The 15,210-nt window shown below is 37.4% G+C and overlaps 1 protein-coding gene and 1 long non-coding RNA gene across 4 annotated transcripts in view; one reads left to right on the forward strand and one right to left on the reverse strand.

The window, feature by feature from the left end:
• Positions 1–1,134: 1,134 nt before the first annotated feature.
• Positions 1,135–15,210, reverse strand: part of CPEB4 (cytoplasmic polyadenylation element binding protein 4) — a 64,369-nt gene continuing 50,293 nt past the window's right edge. For all 3 annotated transcript variants that reach the window (XM_067732821.1, XM_067732820.1, XM_067732819.1), the window contains 5 exons: positions 11,698–11,787; positions 11,215–11,333; positions 9,703–9,817; positions 8,006–8,187; positions 1,135–5,532 (listed from right to left, as the gene is read on the reverse strand). In XM_067732821.1, coding sequence (XP_067588922.1) covers positions 5,305–5,532; positions 8,006–8,187; positions 9,703–9,817; positions 11,215–11,333; positions 11,698–11,787 — 734 coding nt within the window. In that variant the 3' untranslated portion in view covers positions 1,135–5,304. The remainder of the gene's footprint in view (positions 5,533–8,005; positions 8,188–9,702; positions 9,818–11,214; positions 11,334–11,697; positions 11,788–15,210) is intronic.
• On the forward strand, positions 6,233–9,321 carry LOC137222088 (uncharacterized). The gene is made up of 3 exons (XR_010942303.1): positions 6,233–6,613; positions 6,760–6,831; positions 8,675–9,321. It is a non-coding gene; the product is annotated as an uncharacterized lncRNA (long non-coding RNA).

Consider the following 15,210-nt stretch of genomic DNA (forward strand, 5'->3'; position numbering starts at 1 on the left):
TTGATATATCACTTGCCTAAAATAAATATTTCCTCAAATAAAGAAACTAAATCTACTCATGTTTTTTTCTCCCTCCCTCTCCTACAGTGCTGAAACCATGCCAGCATGCCCAGGGATACAGCAGAGGTGGCAACCAAATGTCACCCACATCTCCTATGTCCTTGGGGCTTTCTCAGGGGCCCTTCACTGAACTCTGAACTTAAGTTTTGGCTACTGCCAGCCAAAGCTTCTGTGACCTAGTACTCCTGGGGGCTCCTATGCACTGCTGGTTCAGCGTGAACTCTCAGAAACCCCTACAGTTGGAAGAGTTGTATATTGGGAATATTTAGACAACTTAGAAGCAAAAGACCTCCAGAGTCCGTTTGTCTCAGGACAAGAACTGCTTCTTCTAGTCTTAGGAATACAATACCCAAGGTAAGAAAGAGCAGAAATTAAATTTGACAAAGCAGGATATATTCAGTGTTATGTTTTATGCTATAATAAACCCTTAAAAGCTTGAAAATGCACTCTAAAATACAAATGACTAACACATCACAGTATTCAGTAGTCCACATGATTTATGGACCAACCCAAAGATAATACTTTCAATTCACATGCTCTACTGATTTTAATCCCAGAGGCCACATCCTGTGACGTCAGGATCTAGGGAGGAACTGGGTGGTTAAAATTCCAGAGAGACTTGTTAACAACCCAGATCCTCTTGTTAGAGTGGCCAGAAATCAAGGTTCTTCACTGACAAAGACCCAAAACTAAACCTCTCAAATACTCATCTTCCCTATTAAGTAAACACGTGTTCCCTTACTTTCATTGGACATTTGGCCTTAAAGCAGATGACTGAACGCTCGGATCCTGGGCTTAGGCCTCACACACATGCTGAAGGCTACAAATGAAAAGACTTCTGCAGGGCAGCGTGTGAACTAACAGTGCAGGCCAAAGACGACCACCCCTGACATTTATGGGTTTACATAAGCAAGGCACACTTGCCAGGAGTACTTATATGACCGGACATCTTTTCATTTCAGTTCCTTCTGCTTTGGCCAAAGAGTACATTCCTCATATTTTTAAATGTTATATCCCCAACCGTGGAAGCATAATCTACTTATGTTGAAAATAAATAAGTATATTAAAAGAAAGCTGAGTTAAAAGTTTTATTCATTCAACATCTCACATTACAAATATTTAAAAATTATATGCATACTGGTATAAATAGTCATTTGCAAACTATTTAATAACATTAATTTTCCACTAGCACTTCAACAAATGAACTCTTTTAAAAAAGGAACTGTTATATAACTTAAGAGTAGAACATACAAAAATAGGAACTTAACGTGAAAATGACTTTAATAAAAAATGAATTACCCTTATTTAAAATGCTATAATAAATACTACAACCTCCCCATACACAGTAAAAACTATATGGAAATTCAGCCAAGTAGTACAATTAACTGACATACTTAAATAACTTTTCCTTCTGATAATATGAGCAATACACTGGAAAAAAAAAATTAGGGATTAGTAAAAACTAGACACCCACTTGCTAAAAGTTTCACTTCCAAAAAATATAACAAAAATCTGATGAAAATTATAAAAACTAATTATACTTTAAATTTTAAAAATATAAAAAATAAAACAGTTGAATACAATATTGTCCCAATTCTTACAATGCTATCAATCACAGTAGCTTTAAAATAAGATAATAAAATAAAGCAAATGACCAAAACCTCTTTTATTCCATTTTTAAAAATAATCTCAAATTTACATTAGTAGAAAGATTGAGTTCTGATTCTTTTCTTTAGAAACACCAGCAAGAAAGAGGATTACTCTTAACAGTAGAAAATGACATTTTTAAATGTCTGTAATTAAAAACAAAGAATTACACTGCAAAGATCTTTCAAAAGTTTGAAATAAGTATTGCACATAACTTGAAGTTAACTTGCCACAATTCATCACATTCAAGTTTTAAATCACCTTTTAACAGAAGATTCAACTCTTCAAAACAAAAAGGGTGAATTATCAAGTCTTTCCAACAGCACTCTCATAAAATGCTAAATTCATTCACTGCAAGTTTTATTTTGCATTCTGCAGAGGTCTGTGTATGGAGAAGTATATATATTTTACCGAAGCTTGGGGACCAGAAGGGGAAGGGAGAGGGTTCCTTTACATAGAAAATAATCAGAAACACTTTATTTTACATTGCAAAAATAACCATGTAATTACTCTGTAACTACATTGTAAGTACATGGCTGGTGCCATGCTAGTGCGCTAGAACTACATGCTTGGTACATTGAAGTGATACCCTAAAATCTGTAAACTAATTACATGTTAATTATGTTTTGAGTTACATGGTAACTCCCAACTACAATCCCATGTAATCTGAAGGACATGTAATCAATAAAGTCCAGAGTAATAGATAATAATTGTTTATGCCCTGTAAATTGAAGTGTAACCAAATAATCTGTAAACACGCTTGTCACACAATCACAAGTAAATATTAGTAGAATAACAATTTCTTACATTAGTCATGCATACTAACATTACACACCTGTCCCACGGCAGGCTATTTTTTTTTCTTTATATATAATTTAAAAGAGCAGACATCTCTGAATCAAACACTTAACACCAATTTATTAATATTAAAAATGGCTAAACATTCACCAAAAATGTCTGCGTTATGAATAATTTTAAAAACTTAGTAAGAAGCTGTAGACAATTTTGTTATTTTAAATTTCTACCCTATGCTTATGCATTTCATTTTTTTTTAAGGAACTACAGTGTTATCTGTCATTTTCATGCGAATTTTTTTTCATTAATTTGTGACTTTACATAGACTATTTCTTAAATTATAGGTACACCAATAGCTGGTGCTGGGGAAGGATGTTTAAGCAACATGCTTTCTCTTCTCTGCAGACTCTAAAATAGCATTGCCAGTGCACAACATTCATAATTTAAAATGTATGCAGAGCACTGAAATGTATAAAAAGCAGAATATAAGAAAATAAAATTTATTAAAATTATTTATATTAAAAAATGAAGTATATGAAGATCTCTCAGTAATAAAAGTACAAAAAGCTACTCTTTGCAATATGAAAAATTGAGGTATTGCATAAAGAGATATCCCGTCAGTGAAAAGTGTGCCTAAAAATGTTCACTGTTGGAAAAACAAGATATACAAAAGTAGTGCATAACAAATATACATTATGTGCATGACAAAATAAGTTAGCTACAAAAACACTGTACCGAAATTCAGCAGGTCATGTACAAAGGGAAAAATTATTATTCAAAGCTAGTTCTTATTTCTTGTTAGCTCATCACACCTGTTTACTGAGTAGGAACAGCACGATAGCACACCCCAAGCCACCTACAAGCACTGAAAAGAATAAGAAGAGGCAAATGAACATTCCAATTAGAATTATGTTGTTCAGGAGAAAAGAAAAAAAAGTCCCTGACCAGCTACGCAAGAGCACCCTCCATTCACATGACCGCTTTCAATATTTGCAGGGGATTCTTTCAAAGCAGCTCCCTTTCTGTATCTAACAGACAGCAAATGCCTCCATTTTGACCTTTGGAACTTAACAGGTATATAGTTCATTAAAGCCTGGATTAAAAATAAAGGACTGCTTTTCCAGATCAGCAGGGGTCATCAGCCAGGTGGTTCCACCGCACTCCTGGGGCAAGTCTTTGGTTTTGAAGGATCCAAGATGGTACTGTTAGGTAGCACAACTAGCAAGATTGCCATTAGATTTTTTTTTTTTTAATGTTTTGCACACTGATGATAATCCTTTTCATGGTGGATAGGGCGTTTCATAAGAGAATGTCCATAAAAATAAAAGTTACTTCCATGACCAGGGCTTCAAGAGACTATTTTCAATTTACCCCTGAAGCATACTGTTCAACACATCATAACGCCTTTCAAAAGCTAGTTTTATTTATAATAAAGCATGCATTACTTGATGAAGTTGGCACTTCAAACACTGACTATGTCCCATGCTAAGTTCTGAAACTGTAATGTTATTTTATTTTATAGGAAGAGTAAGATAAACAGACGTACCTTTGCACAGATTTACACAGTTACTTAATTCAACAGTGCAAAACACTTTGCAACTACTTAACTTTTTTTAAACTTTTTTTTTTCGTTTTCTATGTTACAACTAAATTACAGGATACCCAAAGTAACTTTAAATCTAAAAGTAAGCCAATCGGCAGCCAATTTGAATATTGGTTTTGTCTTCCAGTTTGGGCTACACACGGTAGTCTAACACAAAATCAAAAATGATATCCTTGAGGTATCTCTAGATCTGTTTGTTTTTTTTTAACGTCAAAATGGAGAGCAAAGGCTGACACCTGATGAGTGTTAGTAAATTAGGATATAGAGTTTATATATAACATCAAAAATAAAATTTATATATTTGTTCTTTAGGAGAGGAAATGCTAGTTTTCCCACCAGTTGTCATTAACTCTAGCTTTGGTAGGTTTCCTGGGGCTGTGACCAGATAAGTAAAAGTTTAAAATAAATAAGTGCACTCCCCTCAGAAGTAAATGTACCCAATTTTTATATTCTAAATTTAAAAACCTGTTTAAAAGAAAATAAACCTAGCTCTGCCTACTTTACTATTTTTTTTTTCTGATGTGGTAGTAACTTTGCGGCATAATGAAATCACATTCCGCCTCTAAACCCTTAAAATTAGTTATAATGCTGCTTCAATCTTGCTCATGCATTTGTGTTTGCTTTAACACGCTCTCTCCTGTTAATAATTGTTAACTTCTTCCATTGCTGTTAAAAGAATAAGAAGGGGACGGAAAAAAAGAGAGAGGCAAAAAATATGAAAGAAAAGAAAGAGAAAGGCAAAAGCACTTCCCTGGGGGAAACCCCGCGTCAGGAGAGATTGATAGTGTTATTGTTATGTGGTTATTTTAATAAAAGTATTCTTATCTGTTACATTATTAACAATAATTTTATTAAAAACCCAAAATACTCTATTGTTTCATTTCTCTTTTAATATTTCTCTCTCTCCTCTAAGAAAATGTTGTGGGAAGTTTGGATCCTCTTGGTCTCCAGCAAAACAAGAGAATGAAACTTCCATGCAACATGATGGCAATACGAAAAAGGAGTTCATACATATTGTTTTCAGTGACACGAGAATCTACAAAATGCCTATATTATAGGTCATTCTTTCCATTAGACTTATTGTTAAGTTACAGACTGCACAAAAGGACATGCCAGCATGAAGAGGTTGAGGAAGGGGGCAGAATTAACAGAAGAGTGCACTTATTCTGAGGCCTGAAAATGAGCACTGTAGTTATCCTTTAGTTCCAGCGGAATGAAATATGTCGAGGACGGTCACCGCCTTCCTTCACCAGGGGCTTGTGGAATTCCCTGCCAGCGCGAGAATGAATAGCAGCCCAGCAATATTCACAGTAATACTGCAGACAGGTAACATTAGCACAGAAAAATGGAGCAAATTTTCCCCCACAACGGGCCCCCTGACATTCATCACACAGCTGATCGTCCAAGACATATGGCTTAACTTCCACCTGCAATCAAAAATAAAACAAGGGTGTTTACATTTCTCAGTGAATGGACCAGGCAACTCTTATACCGTGTATGTACATTTCCATCCACTGTCTGAATGAGTCTGTGCCAAGGTACCCCAAAGGAAGAGTCAATAATTCTTTTACTGAAATTAGCTGTCATCATTTAAGAAATAAACTGGTAAGGCTTTTATGCCCATTGTTTTACATTTTTGTCTTATTAAATAAACAGTTTTCAAACGAAAAGCAAGATCCCAGCAGAAAGTTAAGAGTGAAGCCAAGTTAACGTTTACGAACATTATGAGGTTAAACCCACAGGAGAGTTTTCATAGACACAAACCGTCACTTTAATTAGTGGATCTGGATTCTTGTCATATGTGGAATTATAATTTACACAAGACCAACTGAGAGATTCCCAGTGCCACAAAATAACACTTCAATGTACAAATCAGAGGGAAGCTGCCTGCCTTCTGCATCACAAGCCTCTGAGCTGTAATAAGGTTTGGGTCATGGTTTCTATTTACAGTGTACACATCTTGGGTTATAATCACAAACCTCGAACTCCAGGAAAACAAGATGCAGCCATAGTACTCATAATCTAAAACCTTGCTTTGTTCTTTGTCAGGAAGAATGGTTTACTTCAGTCTAAAAGTCAGAGGTGAATTTATAAAACTGGGTCTGTTCCAGTGTTCAATAGGCCAATGTCATTTGAGCCTCTCAAGCATTAAAAATAACCAGGCTATTAATTCTCCAGTGGGAAAAGAGTTGGTTATTTTTAGTCTTGGAGAGACTCATGATTGAAACTCCCTTATACCAGGCTATGACTACCACTGGTGCCATCCACTTCTGACAAGGAATCCTGAACAAGGTTAGCTGTGAACAAAAAGAGAAGAATGATATGGAAGGCAGGAAGAGCAGATGTAATCAGAGGATTAGGCTTCTGGCCCCGAGGCCATTCCATAACATCTACAGAATGGCAGGAACACTGGTCAAAGAATTGGATCCTGGAGGAAAACAAATTACGTCTGAATTTCTAATGGCTAACCTTACAATTCTGAAACCGATGATGGAATGAAGCGATGAGGTGGGAGTGTCCGTTTACTCAGATGTACATATTTTTTAGTGTGAATAAAAAACAAGGAGGCATGTTAACATATACTGCAACTAATCCTGCCCCCCTCCTCCATGTTTACAGTATAATGTATACCTTTCTCCTTAATATATTCACAGTATGATGATCACTACCATGGGAAACTTTCAGCTGCCACCGATGTGGAATGTACATGAAATGGAACATAAGCAGTAAGTGTAAACCACTAGTGACTTGATAGTTTCTACGTACTGAATTGAGAAAGGCACAATACAGTCAATCAACAAAGACTTTTCTGAGCACAATGCCTTGGAGTGTTGGATACCTAACTCAGCCCTAATGAAAGTGCCAGTCTGCCACGAAATGAGGAGCTGACACCAGAATGTAAATCAACACATTGCTTTCTTCATCAAGAAGGTCTTTCTATGAAAAAATCTCAACTGAACTATAAACACTGTGCTTATTAATGCAGCAGATTCACATTCTGGTATAAATTCCTATGTCACCACAAACTCCTAACAAACCATTTACCAACTGGCAGTCGGTTCACAAGCCGTATTTTGAGTAGTACTGGTGTAGGATAGAGTTCCATCCACCAGAACATAAATCCATGAGGACAGGGACTTCTTGCCCTAGGCACTAAAATGTTTGTTGAATGCATGAAACACAAAAATAAGAAATTCGTGAATGCAAAGAAAAAAGACATATACTGGAACACATAGTCTCAAATACAATACATTAAAAAACAGAAGAGTTAACTTTGAGGGTTTTTTTCCAGGCTTTTGATTCAGAGGATAAACACAACAAAGAGGAATATAAAGTGTGAAAATAATGCTAATGAACTACTACCTAATTTCAGGCAGTAAAATAGATTACAGATGAAAGGATTCTGAGTTCTACTTAATCTGTTACAATGAAATATTTCTTATACATGCCGTCCTAGAAATGAATTTACTCAATCATTTGTTACATAGGAAAATAGGGCTTGCTGAGGTATTTTTGATATCCCAGGTTTAAAAAAAAACCGTGAGGAGATCTCAAGGGTGTTCATGTTTGTATAGTTGATATAACATAGTACAAAGGATTCGGCAAATATGCACTGAATGACTAACTGAATAAGTGAATGGATGGAGGTGATACCTTAGGAAAGATTAAATGGACTCGAGCAAAGTGACTGTAATGTTCTGGTTAGGCTATTCAGAAACTAAGAGACAGAAGAAATTCATATGAAACTCTTAGATGTATCCCAGAGCATGCATCTAATGGGTCCTACGGGAATAACTATCAGCTGTCAGTTTACTGTCACATAAAATTCCCCCACTCCAAGCTCGGTGATGACATAGACGGCCATTTCTAGAACTTGCCAGAATGTAGTCCAGGACTTACCCGTTTATCTATCTCTCCATGCTGCAGCTGCACGAAGCGGGCACTGATAGCAGCTATGTAACTCTGTTGATTAGAGAATGCGACTCGCCCAGCTCCTTTTGGGTATTTCAGCTCAGGGTCGGTATCAATCCCAGCATAGCACACGCCTCCATACAGCCGGTCCATTATCATGGCAAGCTCCACTACATACGGAAGGAGCAAATGGGACATTTGAAATCAGGAAAATTCATCTGGCTCTTACATCAAAAGCAGTTCATCTGTCTGTCATTACAATAATTATTAAAGTGAAACTAGTTATTATAACCAGTTGTACATGTGTTCATCTTTAACCTACTGTAACTAAGGGCAGGGACTCTGCTGAGTATTTCACATATGTTCACTTTTAATCTACACAACAACCCTATGAAGTAGGTAGTAATTTTCTGGGGAAACTGAGGCACAGAGAGGATGATTAATCTGTGCAAAGTCATGGATAGTTAAGTGATTGTGCTGCACTTGGCACCCTGGTCTATCTGCTCTACGCCACGATGCACCATATATTTACCAGTTAACAATGTACTGCTTAACATAAATGATCATTTGAACACTAGAAAGCTGATTGGCAGGCTCTTTGGGGGTCCTTTGAGCATATTTCCAACAAAATCCTTTTTACCTTTCCTTACCGTGTAGCTATTTGCCAATTTTTCACATAGAAGCTTGAAGTAGTGCTTCCCTGGTGGCGCAGTGGTTAACAATCTGCCTGCCAATGCAGGGGACACGGGTTCGAGCCCCGGTCCTGGAAGATCCCACATGCCGCAGAGCAACTAAGCCCATGCACCACAACTACTGAGCCCGCGCTCTAGAGCCCACATGCCACAACTACCAAGCCTGCGTACCACAACTGCTGAAGTCCGTGCGCCTAGAGCCCGTGCTCCACAACAAGAAAAGCCACCACAGTGAGAAGCCCGTGCACCACAGTGAAGAGTAGCCCCCCTCACTGCAACTAGAGAAAGCCCGCACGTAGCAACAAAGACCCAACGCGGTCAAAAATAAATAAAAAATAATCAATAAAAAAAAAAGAAACTTGAAGTAATAAATGCATCTTCTTCTCCATGAAATGTTACAATTTTGAAACTGCATTCATGTTCATTTTATGTTCTTTATCTCACTTATACTATTAAACCTCAAATTACTTGAAGTTGGGGATGAAATTTCTTCTGTAAGCACTGCTCTGAAAACACAATGCACTGCTAAGAACCCTGCTGTATTTCAGAGCTCAGTAAGCAGCTGTTGAGCACATGGGGACGTGGAAAACAAACAGCAAACATCTCGATACCTAACCCATCCCTGAAGGGTTTTTTTCTCTCAGATGATGATGAGAGCGATGAGCATTAGCATTACGAGACCGTGCGCTAAGCACTAGGCATCCACAATCTCATTTAATCCTCAAAACAACTCTCCATAAAGGACATACTTATAACTCCACTTGACAGATGAGGAAATTGAGAATTAGAGAAATTAATTTGAGCAGGGTTACTCAGCTATTAACTGGAAGCAGAGCACATGAATTCAAGCCCAGTTACTTGGATTCCAGAACTCTCACTCCTAGACATGAACTCAAATGCTTATGGAGAATTTATCCTGAAAAATCTGTATATTTCTTATGCTAACGGATAAATAGGGTTTGTTTGTTTGTTTGTTTCTTTGTTTAATCATACCAGCTCGCAATGGTCGGGGAACACCACCAACAAATATAGTTTTTCGTGGGTCAAGAGGCTGTGAACCATCCATCACAAAGTCACTGTCACTGAGATTCCAAGGCCGAATCTGTACCTAGAGAGTGTGCAAACCAGAATGTCTCATTCTCAACACAGACAATTTATGGAGAAAGGAAGTTTAAAATTATTGCAGAGTATTTTACTTTTAAAAGCAATAATCCATGTCATTACAAATCAATAAAACTGGAAAACTAGGAAAGACTTACAAGTAGCATATTCCAACCTTTCATTTCACATTTAAGAGTAGACTAACCAAGGTGGAAAGTTCAATTTAGTTGCCTATTATAACCCAAATCACTTAACACTAACATGCCCATAATTATCTGTAAGTTAATTAACTATTTTACAGCTTATTTGGGCCCCTCTCCTACGCAGCACCCCAGTAGCCATATAATTTAAATTTAGCACGGTATTGGATGTTGATTAGTATTCAGTGCTATGTGAACTAGGACTGTGTGTCCAATCCTATGTCCAGGAAATGCAAACTACTCCTGATACTAACAAATCTGTTACATTGTTTCAAAAAGCATTTCAAAATAAAAATATTGATGATATCTGCAGTAAGCTTTTTATGATAAAACACTTCAGTGTGTCCATTACAATAACCAAGGATCAAGTACCTCAATTCAATTGTTTGCGTGTATAAACTGTTACCAATGCCCACACCAAAGGCTAAGGGGTTGATAGTGGGGTATTCCCAACAGGTACACCAAACTAAGTCCCAAGGCCAGAAGGTCCCAAATTTAAATACCTAAATTTAGGGACTGGCAGGGAACAAGCAAGTCAAATAGAGTCTAGCCACATAAGAATTCTGGGACAACCCTAAGACACTAAGAGGAGCTCCACAAATCACTGTTTGAGCTGAGCTCACTGGCGCCTCCATCCTGAACTGGACCCCATCACTAGGTACTGGCTGAGCGATACCAGATTGTTGGTTTGCCAGATTTGTCGAAACAGGCTAGTTGCTACTATTCCTAAAGACTAAATTTTATAATAAAGAAAAACTTCTTCAAAAAGAAACAATATGCAATGTACATTTATGTATATACATAATTCATTTTACCTGGCGAGTACCATATGCAAAAAGTTAAGGATAGTATTGGGTAAAATCTTGATCAAAGAGAGGAAGGAGAAAGACAGATCTATTTGTGATTTGAGTTCTGTCATTCAGAGGAAATTCAGCTACTTTATATTTACCAAATGCATTTCCAGGTGAAGTCTTTTAATAGAAAGATTCACCAATATTTTAACTAACCAAAAATTCAATGTCAAAATAATGTGCACAAATATACAGAATGTCAATGCTAGGAAGCTGACAAAAACAAAACTTTTTCATTTCGATTCTACTTAAAACATGTCAATTAACAGATACATAAAGATGTCTGTGGGTTTTTCAGAGCTAACAAATAGAGGCAAAAATGAGAAGCTATTTTCATGCTAGACTGCACTTACTGGCTTGTCTTTGATAGTGGGACTTGATACACAAAGGTAGAGTTTTCCATCTTCTTCAATACATGCATCAATGAGAGCCTGAACAGAGCTTTCATCTTGAAATAGCAGGAATGCATAGCCTAATAAAAAAATTTTTGAAAGATTTATATTTTTCCTATTTTTAAAATAATTCTTCGAGGGAAAGGAAGCATAAAACTAAGGAAGGGAAAAGGTGTAGAAAAAAATGAAAACAAACAGAAACCCCTAAAAGTTAAATCTCACCCTAAATCTGATAATATCAACATAAAGTTCAGTTTGGTATTATCTTGAAACCTCTTTTAGAGTAAAATTAAATCTGAATTGAAAGTACATACTAAATACAAATTTTAAAGACATATTTGGGAAAATGTAAGTTTAACAATGAAAAATTGTACAGTGAAGGTAAACATTTATGAAAAGAACATAAGGAGAAACTATGCATGTATATTGAATATTGAAAATTACCTTTAGGAGGAAAATAGGATTTGCTCTCTGCTTTATGAGGCCAATCCACAATCAAAGGGCCAAAGCGACGAAAACTAGCTGTGATCTCATCTAATGAACAACAAACCAAAAAAGTAGATTTAAGTATTTTTATGTTCATTTTTGGGGAATAGTTTAGAAAAAAAGTTTCCTATCTACTATTTACAAGAATAGTACACCAAGACCTCCCACATCTCCTTCATCTGGATTCCCCTTACTGTTAACATTTTGTGTGTTTGTCTTCCGCCTCTTCCCCTTCTATCTATGCATGAATCTATCTATCTGTCTATCTATCTATCTATATCTATCTATCTATCTATCATCTTTTTCTGACATGACGCTCTATTACCCCCAAACACAACTACTGGTACCTGCTCAAAGCAAGGTCACTCCCTTATGTACCACCAAACAACGCTGCTTCCAATCAGGAAATCAACATTGATAAAACACTCCCAATTCACAGACTCCATCCCAATTTTAAACTATCACAATATATCTCTTTTTTCCTTTCTGATCCAGAATCCTATCCAGAACCATGCTACATTTAGATGTCATGTCCCAGGTCATCAGTCTTTTTCAGTTTACAATAGTTCCTCATTCTTTCCTGTCTTTTACATGCTTAGTAGCTTTAAAATATACAGACCATTCATTCTGCAGGATGGCTCTCAACCTGGGTCGGTACTGTTTCCTCATGACCTATGCATTCCAAACAGGAAAACCACCATAATGATGCTATGTCATCCTGTCCTTTCACTAGGTATGTTAATCTTGTTCAGCTAGTCAAATTGATACCTGCCTGATTTCTCCACCAAAAAGAAACCATTTTCCCCTTTGAATCTGATTAGTATTTTGTGGGGGAATATTGTGTTATCCATTAATATCCTGTTCCCTCATTAGACTTGGCATCCACTGAAGACTCCTACCTATATCAACTACCACAATGATTACTGCCAAATGCTGATTACCTATTTCTATCAATCCTTCTACATTTACTAGTTAGTATTATACAATAAGGAAGAGTTTTCCCTTCTCCCCCATTTATTTAGTCATGTATTTATTTATACCAGTATGGACCTATTTTATTCAGTGGGTTGTAATCTGATTCTCTCCTCATTTATTTTGATGTTCAATCTGTCTTCAAAATTGTCCCTGATTTGGCCAGTGGGGGTTCCTATGTCCTTTTGACCTATCCCCCCATCATCCTTCAAGGGCTTCCATACTTCCTGGCCCAAGAAGATACTCCACGCTTTCATCTTGTTCTTTCTCTGCCCTACCCTCAGAATTCGCCGTCTCTCCCCCCACACCCCAAGAAATCCTCATTCCTTTCAGTGACAAAAGATATTCAGAAACTGAGATTTGGGTATTCCATATAGTCATTGCTAGTGGTTATTTATTATTTCTAATTCTTCTCAGAGGACCAAGCTAGGAAATATATGAATATACACACAGATACATTTACAACTGTTTCTGTATCTGTGTACATTTATAAAAATGAGTTCATACTGGCAATTGCAAAGTCCACTCCAACATCCCGTGTTTTTCTCTAGCCTTCCCCCCTCCCCATGTTTGTAAATTCCCTTCTCGCTATGAGAAACTAAGTTCTCATCATCCTCAATATGTTGGCTTCCTTGCTCAAAGTAACCCATCTTTCAGCTAGCTGCCCTGGCTGTCTCCTCTACCTTCCACCTCTGCACCCTAGCCCTTATTGCCCTGATTTATTGGGCACCATGCACACTGCTGCTGAGGCCTCCGAGCAGGCCCCTCCATGTGTATACCTACACATGCCCTCCACTTGGCACCCTCTTCCCCCTCACCAACCACCTTCCTTGGACACCAATATCTCTGAGCCTTATGAAGAAGGTAAAGGAAGGGCACATGGGATGGACAAGGAAGACTTGATCATATTTTCCTATTAATGTAAACGATACCAGTTATGCTATATTATATATTTGGAGAACTAATGAGTAGACTATAGGAAAATAAATTTCCAGGAAACTTCTAGAAAGAGTAGGTAAGCATATGTAGATAAGACCTGGGAGTAGGGCAGGAACAGAAAAGAGAGATGAGAAACACGTTCAAATTTCAGTCTGGTAGAACTGTTCTCATCTCCTCCAGATTGTGAAACAGTAGTCTGTTCGAACAGCTATGATGCCTGTTGCTATGGTACCATTTAGCTCGTGTGAGACTGATAAATAGGGGAATGATGTCAGTGTAACCTAGACATTATACGGGTTCACAAATGACTTTTCCTAAGCAAGGTGAGCTAGCATAGTGGGAGAACCATAACCTTCAGCAGGAAAGGAAAAAGCCCCCAGCTTGTGTGATGTGCAGGTAGGAGCCCCCTCAGCTCTATTATAAGAAAATAAAAAATGAGCACAGCAACCAAGCCTCTCTGGTCAGAGAGGTGTCCCCCCAACCTTGCAGGGCTCTTATCTCCTGCGAGTTTCCATTCCTCATCTGCTCAGAGGTCCACTTTCATCTGCATTGCCTCCAAGCTAGCAAGCCAGCATTTCTGCTCTATTGGTTTTGTGCATTTTCAATATTCCTTGAGGCAGCCTCTAACCATACTGAGCTGCTTGCCTGAACTGTCCAAGTTATTTCCAAGGTACTAATTCTCTTTTTGTTAGTGCTTCTGGTACAAAATTCATTAGGTTCTAAGTGATCTGCCTCTAGCCCCTTTTGCCCCATAAACTCTGTGATTCTTAGTGCACAACTCTGCAGAACACAGTATTCTTCATGAATAGGTATTTCACATTTTAATAGAAAGGGCTGCCTGCCTAAATTGCTACCAACTTATCAACATACATGGTCTTGAGGATAAAGTAAGATGACTAACACAATTCCCATTAATTTTGCTCAGTTTAAACCACCTCCTTTGCCAAACTGGTCAAATTTACCTGTGCCTCTAAGAATTTTAGGAACGATACATTTAAGATTGCTTAGTAATTTTCCTAAAAGATACAGACTAACTAAGCCAGAGAAGGAGCTTATCCCGAGCAAGGTCAGATAAAATTCAGTCTCCTCTTTCTGTATATAAGCACATAATTTCCTCATTGAAGTCCATCCAGGGCTCAGGAGTGTTAAAGATTTGACCTCTAAAGGCTCATAAAACCTAGAATCCATAATGCTAAGGAAAGTGACGATTCCAGCTAGAGAAAAGAAAAGGTCACACCCAGGAGCTTACTGGAGTGAACAACATCATGATGAGGTGTTCAACCCAGGATGAACACTTTGAACAGAAGCTATGCCTTCTGACGACAGAACGGGGATTGAGCCAGTCTGGCCTGAAATTTCAGCACAGCTTCCTCCAGGACATTTTATCATAGACACACATACACACAAAAAACCTGTGTTTATTTCAATCTTTGGCTGTTTTGAAGCCATTGTTGTTTCAATCTTCCAAAAGACTGATCATCTTAAGGAAAATGTAGTGGCTCAGTAAGTTTAACCTCAATCTAAATGGGAAGTTATTAAACCTCATTATTAGACCTTATA

This window comes from Pseudorca crassidens, chromosome 3, assembly GCF_039906515.1.
Source record: "Pseudorca crassidens isolate mPseCra1 chromosome 3, mPseCra1.hap1, whole genome shotgun sequence".
NCBI classification, from domain to species: domain Eukaryota; kingdom Metazoa; phylum Chordata; class Mammalia; order Artiodactyla; family Delphinidae; genus Pseudorca; species Pseudorca crassidens.